General features: G+C 41.4%; 1 protein-coding gene across 5 annotated transcripts in view; it reads right to left on the bottom strand.

Annotated features, from left to right (window-relative positions):
• Positions 1-14,296, bottom strand: part of LOC126419777 (afadin) — a 1,120,405-nt gene that overhangs the window by 139,277 nt on the left and 966,832 nt on the right. For all 5 annotated transcript variants that reach the window (XM_050086950.1, XM_050086951.1, XM_050086952.1 and 2 more), the window contains 2 exons: positions 2,677-2,927; positions 1,588-1,709 (listed from right to left, as the gene is read on the bottom strand). In XM_050086950.1, the coding sequence (XP_049942907.1) occupies positions 1,588-1,709; positions 2,677-2,927 (373 nt within the window). The remainder of the gene's footprint in view (positions 1-1,587; positions 1,710-2,676; positions 2,928-14,296) is intronic.

The raw sequence follows: 14,296 nt of genomic DNA, 5'->3' as shown, positions 1-14,296 counted from the left end.
TGTTATTTTCTGACTAAACTATATTTACAAATGTTGGGTCAATGTGATTGAAAAATTGTTCGTATTCAGGTCTTTAAGGAGGTTATCATAGATTAAAATTAATTACTCAGTAAATGGAAAAAAAAAATAATAATTTACAAAAGCCATGCCTGGTTCACTGTGGAGTTCTGCTGCAACTATGTTGCAATTTGTAAAAAAATCTGTTTAGTGCCTTTACAGGGCACATGAAAACTGAGATATATAAAGAAAATGTATGAAGATGTAATCCGAGTCAAGTAGCAGGGACAGAGAATGAATTTGTTATTATAAATGTGTTAACATGGCTTTAAGTAGCAACACTGAAACAAAGCTAGGGTAAATAACTGTCTGTGATGCATATAAGAATAAGTAAATGAAGTCATTATCACGTAACAGTAATTTGTAAATCATTAAAATGAACACAAGAGAATAATAATAAAAAGGTTAAGTGCTTTATTAGGAAATATGCAAAGAAAATAACGTGAGCTATGAACTAAATTTCTAATACAACATTATTAGTTATAAATTTAGTTTGGTTTAGTTTCAAATTAGCCATTACACAGACACATCTGGGGTTATACAACTACTGTCTGGGAATGCTTTGCCAACAATGACATTGAGCAATATCAACCATTTTTTTTTTTTTCAGGAGGGGTACCACAGTCATATTTCTTCAGGGCCATTGTGTAGGTTCCACCTAAACTGTTGTTTACGCATATGGACTTTATTTAACTTTACACAATTGGCAAGTTTTGGTCTTAAAGGACATTCTCAAGCGCTGAAGGTGTCAACATGTTGTAATGTATCCGATTATTTAGCAATGGACATGGCACATGGCAGTTCTGAAAACAGACACATGTACATGCAAACGTCAAATTTTAAGCAGAATGTTTACTGAAAACACTAATAGGCATTGTAGAAACTGACATGTTGTAATGTATCCAATTATTTAGCAATGGACATGGCACATGGCAGTTCTGAAAACAGACACATGTACATGCAAACGTCAAATTTTAAGCAGAATGTTTGCTGAAAACACTAATAGGCATTGTAGAAACTCAGTTTCTACAATGATTATTGCTATGTTCAATAAACTTTCTGTTTTAAATTTGACACTTGCATACACAAGTGCTCACTTTCAGAACTGCTGTGTTTGCTGCTATATGATCAGATATATGGCACCATCTTGGCACCTTCAGTACTTGAGAAAGGCATGTAACATTGAAACTGGCCAATTGTGTGACGTTAAATAAAACAAATACATGTAAACTACAGGCAGTGTAAAACTTTTACAATGTCCTTGAATGGAGCAAAATCTTCAAATAAAAGGGAACCTGAGTGGCACTGCATCTGCAGATAACAAATCTGAAAGGCACTTGGTGATTATTCCTATTCTAATCTTAAGGTTAAGCATTGGCTAGCTAGAGAAATAAAATTATGAGTAAGCCATTCATATTGTGAGCAGGGAAGTGAACTAAACTGAACAAAAATAAACTGAGCAGTGGAGAGTGGCTTTATGATAAATATGCCAACTCATCTGGCCCCTTAAAATAACTTTTCTTTACTGACCGATCATACGAATAGTCAAGTGCCTGCCGAGCACTGTCATGCCGCTGCCTCGTCCTGTCATCATGAGAAGGATCGATAAACCTAAAGCTGTGAATACGGCCGAACTTCACGATTGAACCATGCTGTAAAATGCAAAATACAAAAGAAAATTAGAATATAACTGTCACTGTACACACTTAAGAAAACTGTGTGTTTTGGAAATGATTTGCAATTTACCTTAAGGATGAAAAACAACTATTCAGAACTTGCACCTTTCGTCAGCTCAGTCTATACTGAGGCAAAGTTTTGCCACTAATGAAAAACATTCTAGAGCAAAGAATAAAAACTGATGAAACATTAGTTGTCTGTGTTTGTTTCGTAACAACAACTTTGTTAAGCACACACTGTCATTTATTGCCCATTCAATTACAATCTTGTTGCATGACTGACCTACAGTTTATTAATTGCTTTCTTCCACTATTGCCAGATGATGGTAGTTCTTCACCACTTGATTGCCAATATCTTTAAATCTTAAATGCATATCCTGGTGCAGCATGTTAAGATAATAATGTAAATTGGATGATATTTAGGAAACAAAAAGTCGTTCCAATTATCTGAGCTTTTAGATGATTAGAATCTGCTCTTTTTGTTTCTAATTAATAGCATGTCACATATATTCCTTGAATTCTTTACAATAAGGTAACTCACATTTGCTTTAACAAGTACTATGTTACCAAATCTACTGACATATCAAAGCAACTGTTCTACGTTTACAGGAAACATGATTAACACAGAGAACTCGTCTGAAAACTTCTACTATCATAGTTTTCCAGCAAAAGACAAAGCTCCTGAGGCTAAAGAATGAGATATGTCAAAGAATTAACTGAACTACACAGTTTACCCACTCACAAATTTTCTGCAGTTCTTTCAGGAAGTTAAATTACATGTGAGCTGTAAATAGTACCATGTAAGTAATGTACCTTGAGTGCAGAAAAGGATATGAGAAGGCAACAAGAATAAAAACACTGCAAGCCTCGTTAAGCTGCATCTTATTTTGCTTACTACAAAGGTTAATTATCCTAAAAATTGAGGCTGTTTCAGATGCATCACCTGCAGGATAGTTGTCTCGTAGATGCGCTGGTTGTTAACGTAGGTCTCGGCATCCCGAGAACAGGGGGTGACAGTGACGATGCCTTCAGTATGGGCGACAACACAGTGTCGCGGCCTGATGTTGGGTCCAAACAGCTGTAGCGACTGCGCCTGCTGCCCAGCAGGCCCTGCCGGCCGCTCACTGCCTACCTCCGTCACATTGGGTTGCAGGCGGTGGCGCTTCGGGACCCCACTCACCACATCAGACCCATCTGCAAAGAGATCGCACAGAACTGTGTTATATGTATCAGGGGTTACACTATGTTACATTCTAGCCAATCCTCCAAAACCATTAGGTGGCACAGGTAAAAAAGAAAGAAAGAGAAAAAAAAATTAAGTAAGACAATGATTAAAGTTATCAATAATCAACAATATTTTTACAAAAGCTTAATTAATGTAAAATGTACATGTTTGAATCTGACAAGTACAATGTTTCACTAGGTTAACGGTGACTGGTATAAGCGCAGCCAGCAGTGCGTGCTGGATACAAATCATCGGGCAGTGCCATACTTCACTGTGTAACTTAATGAAGATGAAGCACACTAGGGAATTGTCCCTGATAATAACCCCTATCTGTCGAGAATCTACCACACAGTGAAGAGTCCTGCACATGTCTAAAATTGTCTACTATAACCCTTTCTAGTAAGAACGATCGAAGGGCAGAAGCAAGTTCAACGTTCCACACATCACACACAGTATCTCAAACAGTAGACCATCAAAAGAATGTCATCCTCCAACTCCTCACTTTTCTCCGCAGTCTGGCCTCACGACTGTGATGATAGATAAAATAAGAAAGTTTAGTGGTGGTGGCTGTTCATGAATGGCAGTAGGTGGAGAAAATTAGTGGCTAGATGGAAGCTCACCTCTGCCGCCGCCCCCCCCCCCCCCCTGCCCCAAACACAACGTTTTCTGAAGACTGAGAATTCTTTACAGTTTTTAGAGTGGCATAGATGTGATGCACAACTGAGATGGAAGTTGTGTGAAAGAGGCAGAAGATCTGCAAGAGAAACAAAACCAAAGAAGCAAGATTGAAATGACTTACTATAATTCAAGGAGGAGGGCAATGAACAGACGAAATTCGAAGTGAAGAGCAATGCAAAGATAGAGCAGGGGCTCAGATTAGAATATCAGCAGCCCATAACGAAGAATGGCAACAGCAACACAACACTTTTCGATTATAACGTTATTGGAAAACTTCTGATGCGTATCACATCATTTAAATCTGATTACCTAGGGATAATACAATGAATACATGAAATAAGTGGCAGGGATGCCGAACAGATGACAGATTTGTTCGATGCCTCTTCAGATATGCAGTGCATTGGTTAACACGACAGCACACATATGATATTTATTCTAAATTGTTGCTCCAGTGTTTCGTGCCTTTATCAAGTGAACACAATACCAAATATCTCAAGAATTCAAAGAAACAAAGCTAGGACACTAATATTGTGGTATCAACGTTTGATAACACTTGTTAGGGGTTGCAGATATCGACTGCAGTCCGTAATAGATATCGCTGGATCTGCGAGTCGTGACTGGTGCCGCTCCGCGGCTTGTGACAAGTATCTAGCGAGCTCTCGTCCACTCTTGCTCGGGACGTCAACTAGGAATGTTGCATAGCCTTCAGCTGATAGGAAGCAGCCTCTAACAAGGCGCTTAGTCAAGTATGGCATAAGTAATGCCTCATCTAGATATGTTTGTAATTACATGAGTGCAGCATATGAAGAAGCCCGTAACACAAGTACAAAACATATTTTTTACCAACGACTACTAATTATTTTAGTTGTTGCAGGTACAGACTACGCAGCCAGCTCCTTACCAACTTCACTGCTAAACCCGCAATATATGTTTCTATTTAGCGCTGCCCACCCATCATCATAACAACTGACGATGAGAATCATAACAAATATATTGGTGTAGCTTGTATTAAAATTAAAAAAAAAAAAAAAAAAATGCTCAGGGAACACCAAAAAATGCCTCTGAGCACTATGGGACTTAACTTCTCAGTTCATCAGTCCCCTAGAACTTAGAACTACTTAAACCTTAACTAACATAAGGACATCACGCACATCCATGCCAGAGGCAGGATTCGAACCTGCGACCGTTGCAGTTGCGCAGTTCCAGACTGTAGCGCCTAGAACCGCTCGACCACTACGGGCGGCTCAGCGAACACACATGAGAGTTACTGGAAGAAGTGCAACATTGTTTTCCCAAAACCATATTGGGTAAATTTAGAGAACTGATAATTCTGGTATCCGGTCTTGGAAATTGACATACAGCCGGGAGAGAGCAGCGTGAAGACCACATGCCCCTCCGTATCCGCATCCAATGACGCCTATGGGCTGAGGATGACACGGCGGCCGGTCGGTTCTGTTGGGCCTTCACGGCCTGTTCGGGAAGATCTTAGTTTTTAGTTTTTTTTTAAGGTATTTCTGGTAGCCTGCTCATTCCACTGTGTATATCAAAATACTCAGAAAATATCTCTAACAACCGCCGAAATTTTGTCACTGAATTTTGGGTTCACCCTACACACTTAGTTCAAAGTTGAATGCTAATAACAGAATCTACAGTTACTTGAAAGTGGGCATTTCTGAACAACGGACAGGAAATTTAAGTTGGACTGAACAGTCTCAAAAAATGTTCAAATGTGTGTGAAATCTTACGGGACTTAACTGCTAAGGTCATCAGTCCCTAAACTTACAAACTAATTAACCTAAATTATCCTAAGGACAAACACACACACACCCATGTCCGAGGGAGAACTCGAACCTCTGCCGGGACCAGCCGCACAGTCCACGACTGTAGCGCCTGAGACCGCTCAGCTAATCCCGCGCGGCACTTAATAGTTTGTGATCTGATCAACCAAACGAAATTTCCAGTTACAATGCGATACCTGTACAAAAGATACTAAAAATTGGAAGCAATGCCTTCATACTGATGTCACGCTACGGATGTCACGCCAGTTTTAAACCTCAGACATTAACATCCCGACTGCTACTAATGTACTTTGGTAATGTGTAGTATTATCGAATTGTTTCGCCTGGGAGGAAAAGCTCGAAAGGAAATAAAAAAGTGAATGCGATTTCGTGAAAGGGTGCATTGTTCTATGGGGACGTACAATGTTTGATTCAAATGAGCCAGAACGAGCCTTTTGGACGAAGTGGGTTAGGACGGCAATGCAGTGCAGGAGGAAGCGGTTGACAGGTTCACCGAATCATGATGGATGGCCATCGATTAACTTCCACGGCAGGGGGGACTGATGGCATCTCTTAAGTACGGGAACACATTTGCGTGACGAACTGGGCACGAGAAAGCACAATGTATATTGCGTGGTGTATTTGTTCACCATTCTTGAAAGACGGGAACAGTTGGATATTCCACAATAGTTTCTTGAGAATTAGAGAAAAAACCTAGTCCATTGTGTGCCTTCGAAGACAATCCAGGTAAAGTAGGCATCCACTTGTCGGTCCCCCACCCCCTCCCCCCCTACAGAAGTGCATTTCCGCGACCTTACTCACACTGCACTTCAAGTTTTCAAATTTACATCTGCTTCTGCTTCATCAATTAACAAAATAGCATTGCTATTAATTTTTTGCGAAAGTAGCGTTTCCGATTAATTTAATGCAAAAATAGTAGCGAATACGAATTTAAAATGTTTGTTTTCGTTGTGTCATTTCATAATTAACGTCTGCATCAGAGGAAAAATTACAGTTAGAATACGAATTATTTCCAATTGGCAGACGACAAATTTTCAAAGACAGACTGGAGGTAAACATAGTTAATTTCACATATATGACTATTTTTACATTAAATTTAATCTGGCACGTTATTTTTGCTGAGACTGACAACATTCCTTGTTCACATGTATCCCGTTTAAATCGAAGCAAGATGAAAAACTGAAGTGGGCATAAAGTCGAAAACTTGTATGATGTTAGAAACTGAGTTAAGCCTCAGACATACAAAAAATATATAGTGCCAAGATATATTACATTTGTTTTAAATACTTTAACCCAAGACGTACAGCGACAGGATGCCCCAAGATAAAGGTGTTTAGTTAACAACCCATTTTCTAGCGTATAGCAGACTGACTTGGTGACCACAAATATGTAACCCAAAGTCTCAGGGAGTTTTAAAGTAAATAACTGAAATAACCGATGTTTGGGAAGCGTTTTTAAAAATGGCAGAGATCACACATCGATGACGTGTCGTCAAGAGCAAGTTCATCAACGAACCGTTTTGTACGCTTTCATATAAGGGATTACGTGTTATCCAATTCAGAGCGCTGACAAAAGCTCAATCCACGTTACCGTGAAAAATAACCAATGCTCGTCTAAAGCAATGTCGTTTTGGCCTAACAGGATCGCATCTGTGCAGTGGCTATTGTTTCCACAATGTAGCACGTCACACGCTCGTTCGGGCAGAGTAATCAAATTGACGAGCCAGTCATGTGGATGAACGAGATACACACGCGCTTGTTCGACGTTTCCCTACCTCACATTTTCATGAATTCTTCTATTCCGTTCTATCATTATTAAGGGTCCTATAACATAGTTCGAAGGAATCCATCCGAGAGATCTAATTTCACAAATCCAACAACCAGCTGAGGCCAACAAAAGTCTGAAGTCATGGCTTCGTTATAGACCTACGCTTTATACGAACGATATGCCGCAACAACCGGGGGGAAGCTCCGTTTTGGACAAGGAAGCTAACTATCGCGGAAGACCCATATCAAATATCTGGGCATTATCATTGACTCCAAACTCACATTCGAACACCACACTGACTACATCTGCAACACATGATATCACCTCATTACGAATCTTCAAAGTTTTTCTTCTCCCTATAATCACTTATGGCTCTGAAATCTTTTTCAGAAATTAAAGGAATGCTGTGCAAATGGAAACTTCTGAAAAAGGACGTTAATGATTCTCACAACTTGGCGGCAACTGCTTATGTGTGAAGGCATCGGAAAGGTCTTGGAGCGCAACGAACGTTTAAATTTGAACGATGATTACGTAGAAGAACAGGTAAAAATATAAAAATATGCTGTAAAATAAGTTTTCTTTCATTATCTCGAGTAAAAATCGGTGGATAAACAAACGTCCTTTACCTTCAGACCGACCCCCGCACGTGGCAGGAAGTCTATCAGGCAACGGAAGACTCTAAGGTCGTTATCACTATAGACAGGTTCTTCATTGTAACACGCCAGGACGTGTTCTATTTTTCATTTTTTAAAAGAAAAGCTAACAACCGTGTCACGAACTACAAGTATACAATATGTGAAATACGCCCCCCCCCCCCCCCACCGGTTGTAATACACAATTGACCCTAAGTGACTATTTTATTTTAAGCGATTTGGAATGAAGGAAGTTTTGTTCAATAAAAAAGTTACCTGTCCTGCAGACAAGTATTATTAATATATAAACAAACTCTTTTTCTGAGGCAATAAAATGTGTCTCGCTGGACCAAATCCATTGCGTTAAAAGGAGAGTACTTCATGAAATTATTTTACTTCTGAAAAAAAAAGTTTGTTTACTATGTCTTTTATCGAAGTCCATCCATTTTATGCATGCCCGTATCATGTCGTCGAATTGCCTAATGGCTACTGGTGCAATTACTACCCTGCACTAGTCTAAGACCGACTTAATTTAATTGTTTACTATTTTAGTTCGGCGCCTAGCAGAGGTACACGTAAGACGCGGAAAATTTTGGGCAGTCGCTTGCGCCTAGGGAAGGAATCGAAAGAAGTGCGTAAATCAATGGCCTACAAACAGAGACACGCAACGGGGAGCGAGGACATGCAACGCAGCACGGAGACACGCAACGTTTCGCTTTCAACAGGCAGCTGTCTTATCGATGCACTGGGAACTGCGGACACACAATGTAGACAAGTCAATCTAAATTTCGTTTCTGGTGTTAAAGAACAAAACTAAAATGTGGCAGAACTGCTACTGACAAGGTACTACACCAGTTGCTGGTTGATGAAATGGAAGTTGTTTTTTTGGTACCTTGACCGAAGTCTGCGCTGCTAATTGTACGTGTGCTATCTGATTCTTAGTAGGGAATCCCCAAATGAAAAAAGAATCAAATGCGACAAAATATTACAATCACTGCTTTTAGGAAATGGCAAATCAGATTACAGCTACATTTTTGTTTTATAAATAGTTCTTTTTTTCTCATCCAGACATGTTTATAAATATTACTTTCTTGATACTGATAGATTGGATGGTTGATTTGGGGTAAGGGGCCAAACAGCGAGGCCATGGGTCTCATTGGATTAGGGAAGGATGGGGAAGCAAGTCGGCCGTGCTCTTTCAAAGGAACCATCCCAGAATTTACCTGCAGCGATTTAGGGAAATCACGGTAAACCTAAATCAGGATGGCCGGACGCGGGTTTGAAACATCGTCATCCCGAATGCGAGTCCAGTATGCTAAACACTGCGCCACCTCTTTTGGTCTTGATGCTGAAGTTACTGTGATGGTTCAAATGGCTCTGAGCACTATGGGACTTAACTTCTGAGGTCATCAGTCCCCTAAACTTAGAACTAATTAAACCTAGCTAACCTAAGGACATCATACACATCCATGCCCGAGGCAGGATTCGAACCTGCGACCGTAGCGGTCGCGCGGTTCCAGACTGTAGCGCCTAGAACCGCTCGGCCACTCCGGCCGGCGATGCTATGGTGGCAGAAGAATAAATATCGCTGGGTATGGCCAAATGTCACTGCTGCTGTTACTGGCAAACGCTCGCAGTTTCACAATAGATTTGTTCCTTTTTTCAAGCAAACATACGTCGTATTTCTATTAAACTTGTACAAAGATCTTACATGTTCATTGTTTTAAGATCTTGTTACAGGTCTGACAAAATATCGTGTTTATTCGCCGGAAAATGCGCTCAGTATACTCCATTTTCTGTCTAAATTGTTTACAAATGCATCTCACAAACGTCTTAAGTTCGAAGGTTGGCGTTCTCTAGCAGAGGAAAATACTGACAGCATGTCACGTTTTACTGACGTAATATCCTGCCTTCTGTGTGATATCTTTTAATAATCAGCCGGCCGGTATGGCCGACGTTCTAGGCGCTTCAGTCTGAGACCGCGCGACCGCTACGGTCGCAGGTTCGAATCCTGCCTCGGTCATGGATGTGTGTGATGTCCTTAGGTTAGTTAGGTTTAAGTAGTTCTAAGTTCTAGGGAACTGATGACCTCAGTAGTTAAGTCCCATAGAGCTCAGAACCATTTGAACCACTTTTTTTTTTTTTTAATAATTAGCTTTTATCTTCGGCGAGATGTCAAACATAAATTTCCCTCTTTCTTCTCACACTACAAAGCACTTTTACTTACACGAGGGACGCATACAAAAACAAACAAACTGAACTGCGAGGCCAAAATTCATGGGAAGGGTTGCCCCATTCCATTTAACGGATGGCAGTGAGCACCCCAACACTGAGTCTTGAGGAGGCGTCTGGCACCACTGTTTAGCACTACGTTACAGCCACGTGCGTGGTGAACACTGCAGCATGTCGCGAAGTAACCGGCTTCGATCAAGGGCTGATAATAGGTGGAAGACGCGTGGGTCTTAACGATAGTGGAGATTACCCAAGAAATCAAGTTTCGGACGTCAACAATGTCTAGGTGGATGTTCAGTATTCCGGAGACAATGTTTCCACACGTGTGGCCCGGCGAATGAGACAAAGTGCTTGTTATTGCTCCAAGTGAGTCTGCTGCATGGCAGGTTATGGCCTGCCAACTTGGCATTATTTTCGGGCTTCTCCAGGAGTCGCCTAGACAAGCAAGTGTGCTCACGCTCGCTCGCCGCCTGGGTAGTGAGCGCTCGCGGTAAACTGAGGCGGTCAGACGCTATTATGTAGCGCAAGGGAAGCAAACTGTGCGCTGTCTTCAGAGAAATGGCAACGGGTTACGACCGCAGGCAGTACCTTTAGACGCAAGCGTATACAGGGTGTTCGGAAATTCCGTTACAAACTGTTAGGACTTGCAGATCGGAATGAGTACATAATATTTTGAACAGAAACCCGTATCCGGAAACATCATCCATCGACGGTACAAAGCGTCAAAGTTGTAGGCGCCGGCGCCTGTAAAGGTGTGTGTATAGGTGATGATTCCGTGATTATGTTAAAAACTTTCTAGCATGATATAGAAGGATAAATGTATCAGTATGAGGGAAGGGTCCCTGCACCGGGAACTGACGAGTCGAAAGTTATAAGCGAAAACCGTTCCGATACCTCTGACAGTTGAATACATGTACCGGTGCTGTTGTTGCTAAGATTGTAGGGCAGGTAACTCCGAGGTTGTAGTATGGACCGGAAGAAGGAAAAACGTCGAATTGGCTCTCAAATGTATATTTGGGTAACTATGAGCATTGTTCATCTTTGCTACTGTCAAACACCTCGCCTCTACTTATTTCAAACGTAGCTTGCATTTATCATGAGTCTCTCGTCCAGAAGTCGCAAGCGAGTGGAAAAAACGAATTTGCTGCGGTGCATAGAAAGTGCAGACGAGTAACTCGTAAAATTACAGGCCAATATCTTTAACGTAGGTTTCTTGCAGAATTCCTGAGCATATTCTAAGCTCGAATAAAATGAATTTCCTTGACACAGAAAAACTCGTATCAACAAATGAATACAGACCTAAAAAGCATCGCTCGTGCTAAACTCAGCTTGCCCTTCCCGCGCATCACGTCCTCCGAACCACTGATAGCGGACAACAGGCAGATTCCACATTAAATTTGGATAGCTCAATTGATAGAGCATTTGCCCGCGAAAGGCAATGGTCCTGAGTTCGAGTCTCTTTCCGGCACCCAGTTTTAATCTGCCAGGAAGTTTCACATCAGCGCACACTCCGCTGCAGAGTGAAAATCTCATTCTGGAAACAGATTCCAGTTTGACACAGTACTGAGCCGCTGAGTGTTAAGGAACGTCCGGGCACACGGGATGGGTTCTCAGATACGTGAATGGTTCTATGATTTCGTAAGTAATATAAGCCAGAAAGTTGTCCATGATGGCGAATGTTCCTCGGAGACAAGGGTATCGCCAGTGATGCTCTCCAAAGTACGACTTGCTCTAAATGTAACAAGATGAAAGAAATAAGGAGTCGCACGGAATCGTGTAGGCAGCAGCTTTCTCTCGCTCTATTTGCGAGTAGCAAGAAAGGGAATGACTAGCAGTCATACATGTTACCCTCCGCCAATCTTATGTATAAAATATCTTTAAACGTCTGATTACCGTATAAATGAGTTAATGTGTAAACATTAACCTTTAAGCAGGCAAGCGAAAAACGTTCAGGAAAGCTTTGAAATTTAGGTTAAAGGTTATTAAAACCCTCAAAGTGCTCTCATTACGAAACATTGAAGACTTGAAACTGTGTAATTTGCGCTCCATTTTAGGCAAAAGCTAGATTTCCAGCATCTCAATGTTTAAATAATGGCGTCGTACTCCTGAAATGAATGTCCTACGATGATGTAGTTCTGCAGGTATATTAAGTTCAAATGCTTCACATGGCTCTGAGCACTGTGGGACTTAACTTCTGCCCCCTAGAACTTAGAACTACTTAAACCTAACTAACCTAAGGACACCACATACATCCATGCACGAGGCAGGATTCGAACCTGCGTCCGTAGCGGCCCCGCGGTTGCACACTGAAGCGCCTAGAACCGCTCGGCCACTCCGACCTGCTATATTAAGTGATATACGTAATACTGTAATCGAAGTGTGTGCGAATGGAGATAATGGGAAAGAAGTAAAAAATTAAAACTTCATATCTGATGCTGACGTTTGACTGCATGAACAGAGATTATGTAGTACGCGATACACTACTTTTTTTCCTTTCATCGTTTTGTGGGGGTGCCAGCGACAAAAAGGTTCTTAATGATTTGAAAACGTGTTCACGTTTGCTGAAAGTTGCTAAGTGCTGTCATTCTCAAGTCAACGACGAATAAAATCCGTGTATCTGCGCGGCGTCAGTTACGTTGCTCAAAGAAAAACACAAAATTTCTAACTGAATATTTGTCTTATTGTTTGCTACACAAGACTAGGCCTCATAATGAGTAATTACGATGGCATTTGAAATTTTTAAATTCGGCCAATAGCTATGCGGAACACAGAATATAAAATTTTTGCTGCCCCTGTACTGCAATTGCTAACGTATCCTGGGATAACGTTTTAGTAATGTAAAGAACATGCTGTCGGCACCAACGTACACTGCATGAACCGAACACCAATTACACAAAAACAATCGTTTTAGCACTGCAAGACGCATGGATAGATATCTCTCCAGACTGATTCTAACATCCTCGACATCCTATTTCTGTTTTGATATCATGGAACAGCGACTAGCTATTAACACCACATGCAGTGCATTCCGATGACTTTCGGCCATTCAGTGTATATTAAAGTGGAAGCAATACTACTAATATTAACCAACCAGGACACTACTGCATCTGGAAGTGTTTGCAAAGATTTTGGCTCGCCACTAGAAATGTATATTCCACACAATAAATGGCGATTCGTTGACAATCTTTCTGCAGCTTCATCCAGAATGGCCTCACAGGACCTATTTTCTTTCCTTTTCTCTATATCATCCTATTTCTCATTCACTTGAGTTCTTTTTTAGCTTTCCTTGAGAGGATTGACACTTTAGAACTTTCTGCTAGACACGGCCACGGGATTGTGGACAGTCTTTGGACCGAAGAGGTCTTTACGTTTCTTTCGTGCGCAAAGTGTTGTTCGTACACGATGACATCAAAAGCATCCGGACACCTATTAATGGAAAGTAACACGGGGAGTCCCTACACTTCGCCTTAATGAACTGAACTCTACTGGACGCAGTTTCGATGAGTTGTCTGAATGGCAGTCCATTCTTCCACACGAGCCAAAAGCAGCGAAGGAATATTGGACGCTGCGGTCTGGAGCGATATGGACATTTAAACTGTCACCAAGGACGTTCCATTTGGTTGAGGTCAGGACACAATTTCAGGAACGCCCACAAACCACTCACGGATGCTGCTTTATGACAGCGTGCACTGTCACACTGCTACACACCATTATCGTCTCCGAACTGTTCCTCTGTTGTACGCAGCACACAGTGCTATAAAATGTGTCCTTATCCTTTCGCATTTAGCGTTTTCTGAAGCGCAATAAGGGGGCACACCTGAACCCCAAAGAACACCCCCATACCGTAACACCACTTCCTCTGTACTACACTGTTGGAACTACGCGTAAGGGAAGGTACCGTTTTCCAGGCATTCACCAAACCCAAAACTTTCCATCGGATTGCCACAGGGTATAGACGTTAGCCATCTCTCAGAATCACTGGTTTCCGTTTATCCATTGTCCAATGTAGTCGCTCTTTAACATACTTCGAGTCGTTACACAAATGCACTGCTTATGAGGAGCCGTTCGACAACATTACTTTTAGCTCTCCATGCAAAGTCACTGCGCTAGATGGACTGCCGGTAGCACTCTGGAACTCAAAGAGCAATTCTATCCACTGATTTAATTCGACTTTCTACATCCATCCTCTGCAACGTCTGATGGTCCCTGACCATGAATTCAGTCTAGTTA

The sequence above is a fragment of the Schistocerca serialis genome, chromosome 9 (assembly GCF_023864345.2).
Source record: "Schistocerca serialis cubense isolate TAMUIC-IGC-003099 chromosome 9, iqSchSeri2.2, whole genome shotgun sequence".
In the NCBI taxonomy this organism is placed as follows: Eukaryota; Metazoa; Arthropoda; class Insecta; order Orthoptera; family Acrididae; genus Schistocerca; species Schistocerca serialis.
The sequence above is the reverse complement of the archived record's forward strand: the minus strand, read 5'-3'. Positions and strand labels throughout refer to the sequence as shown.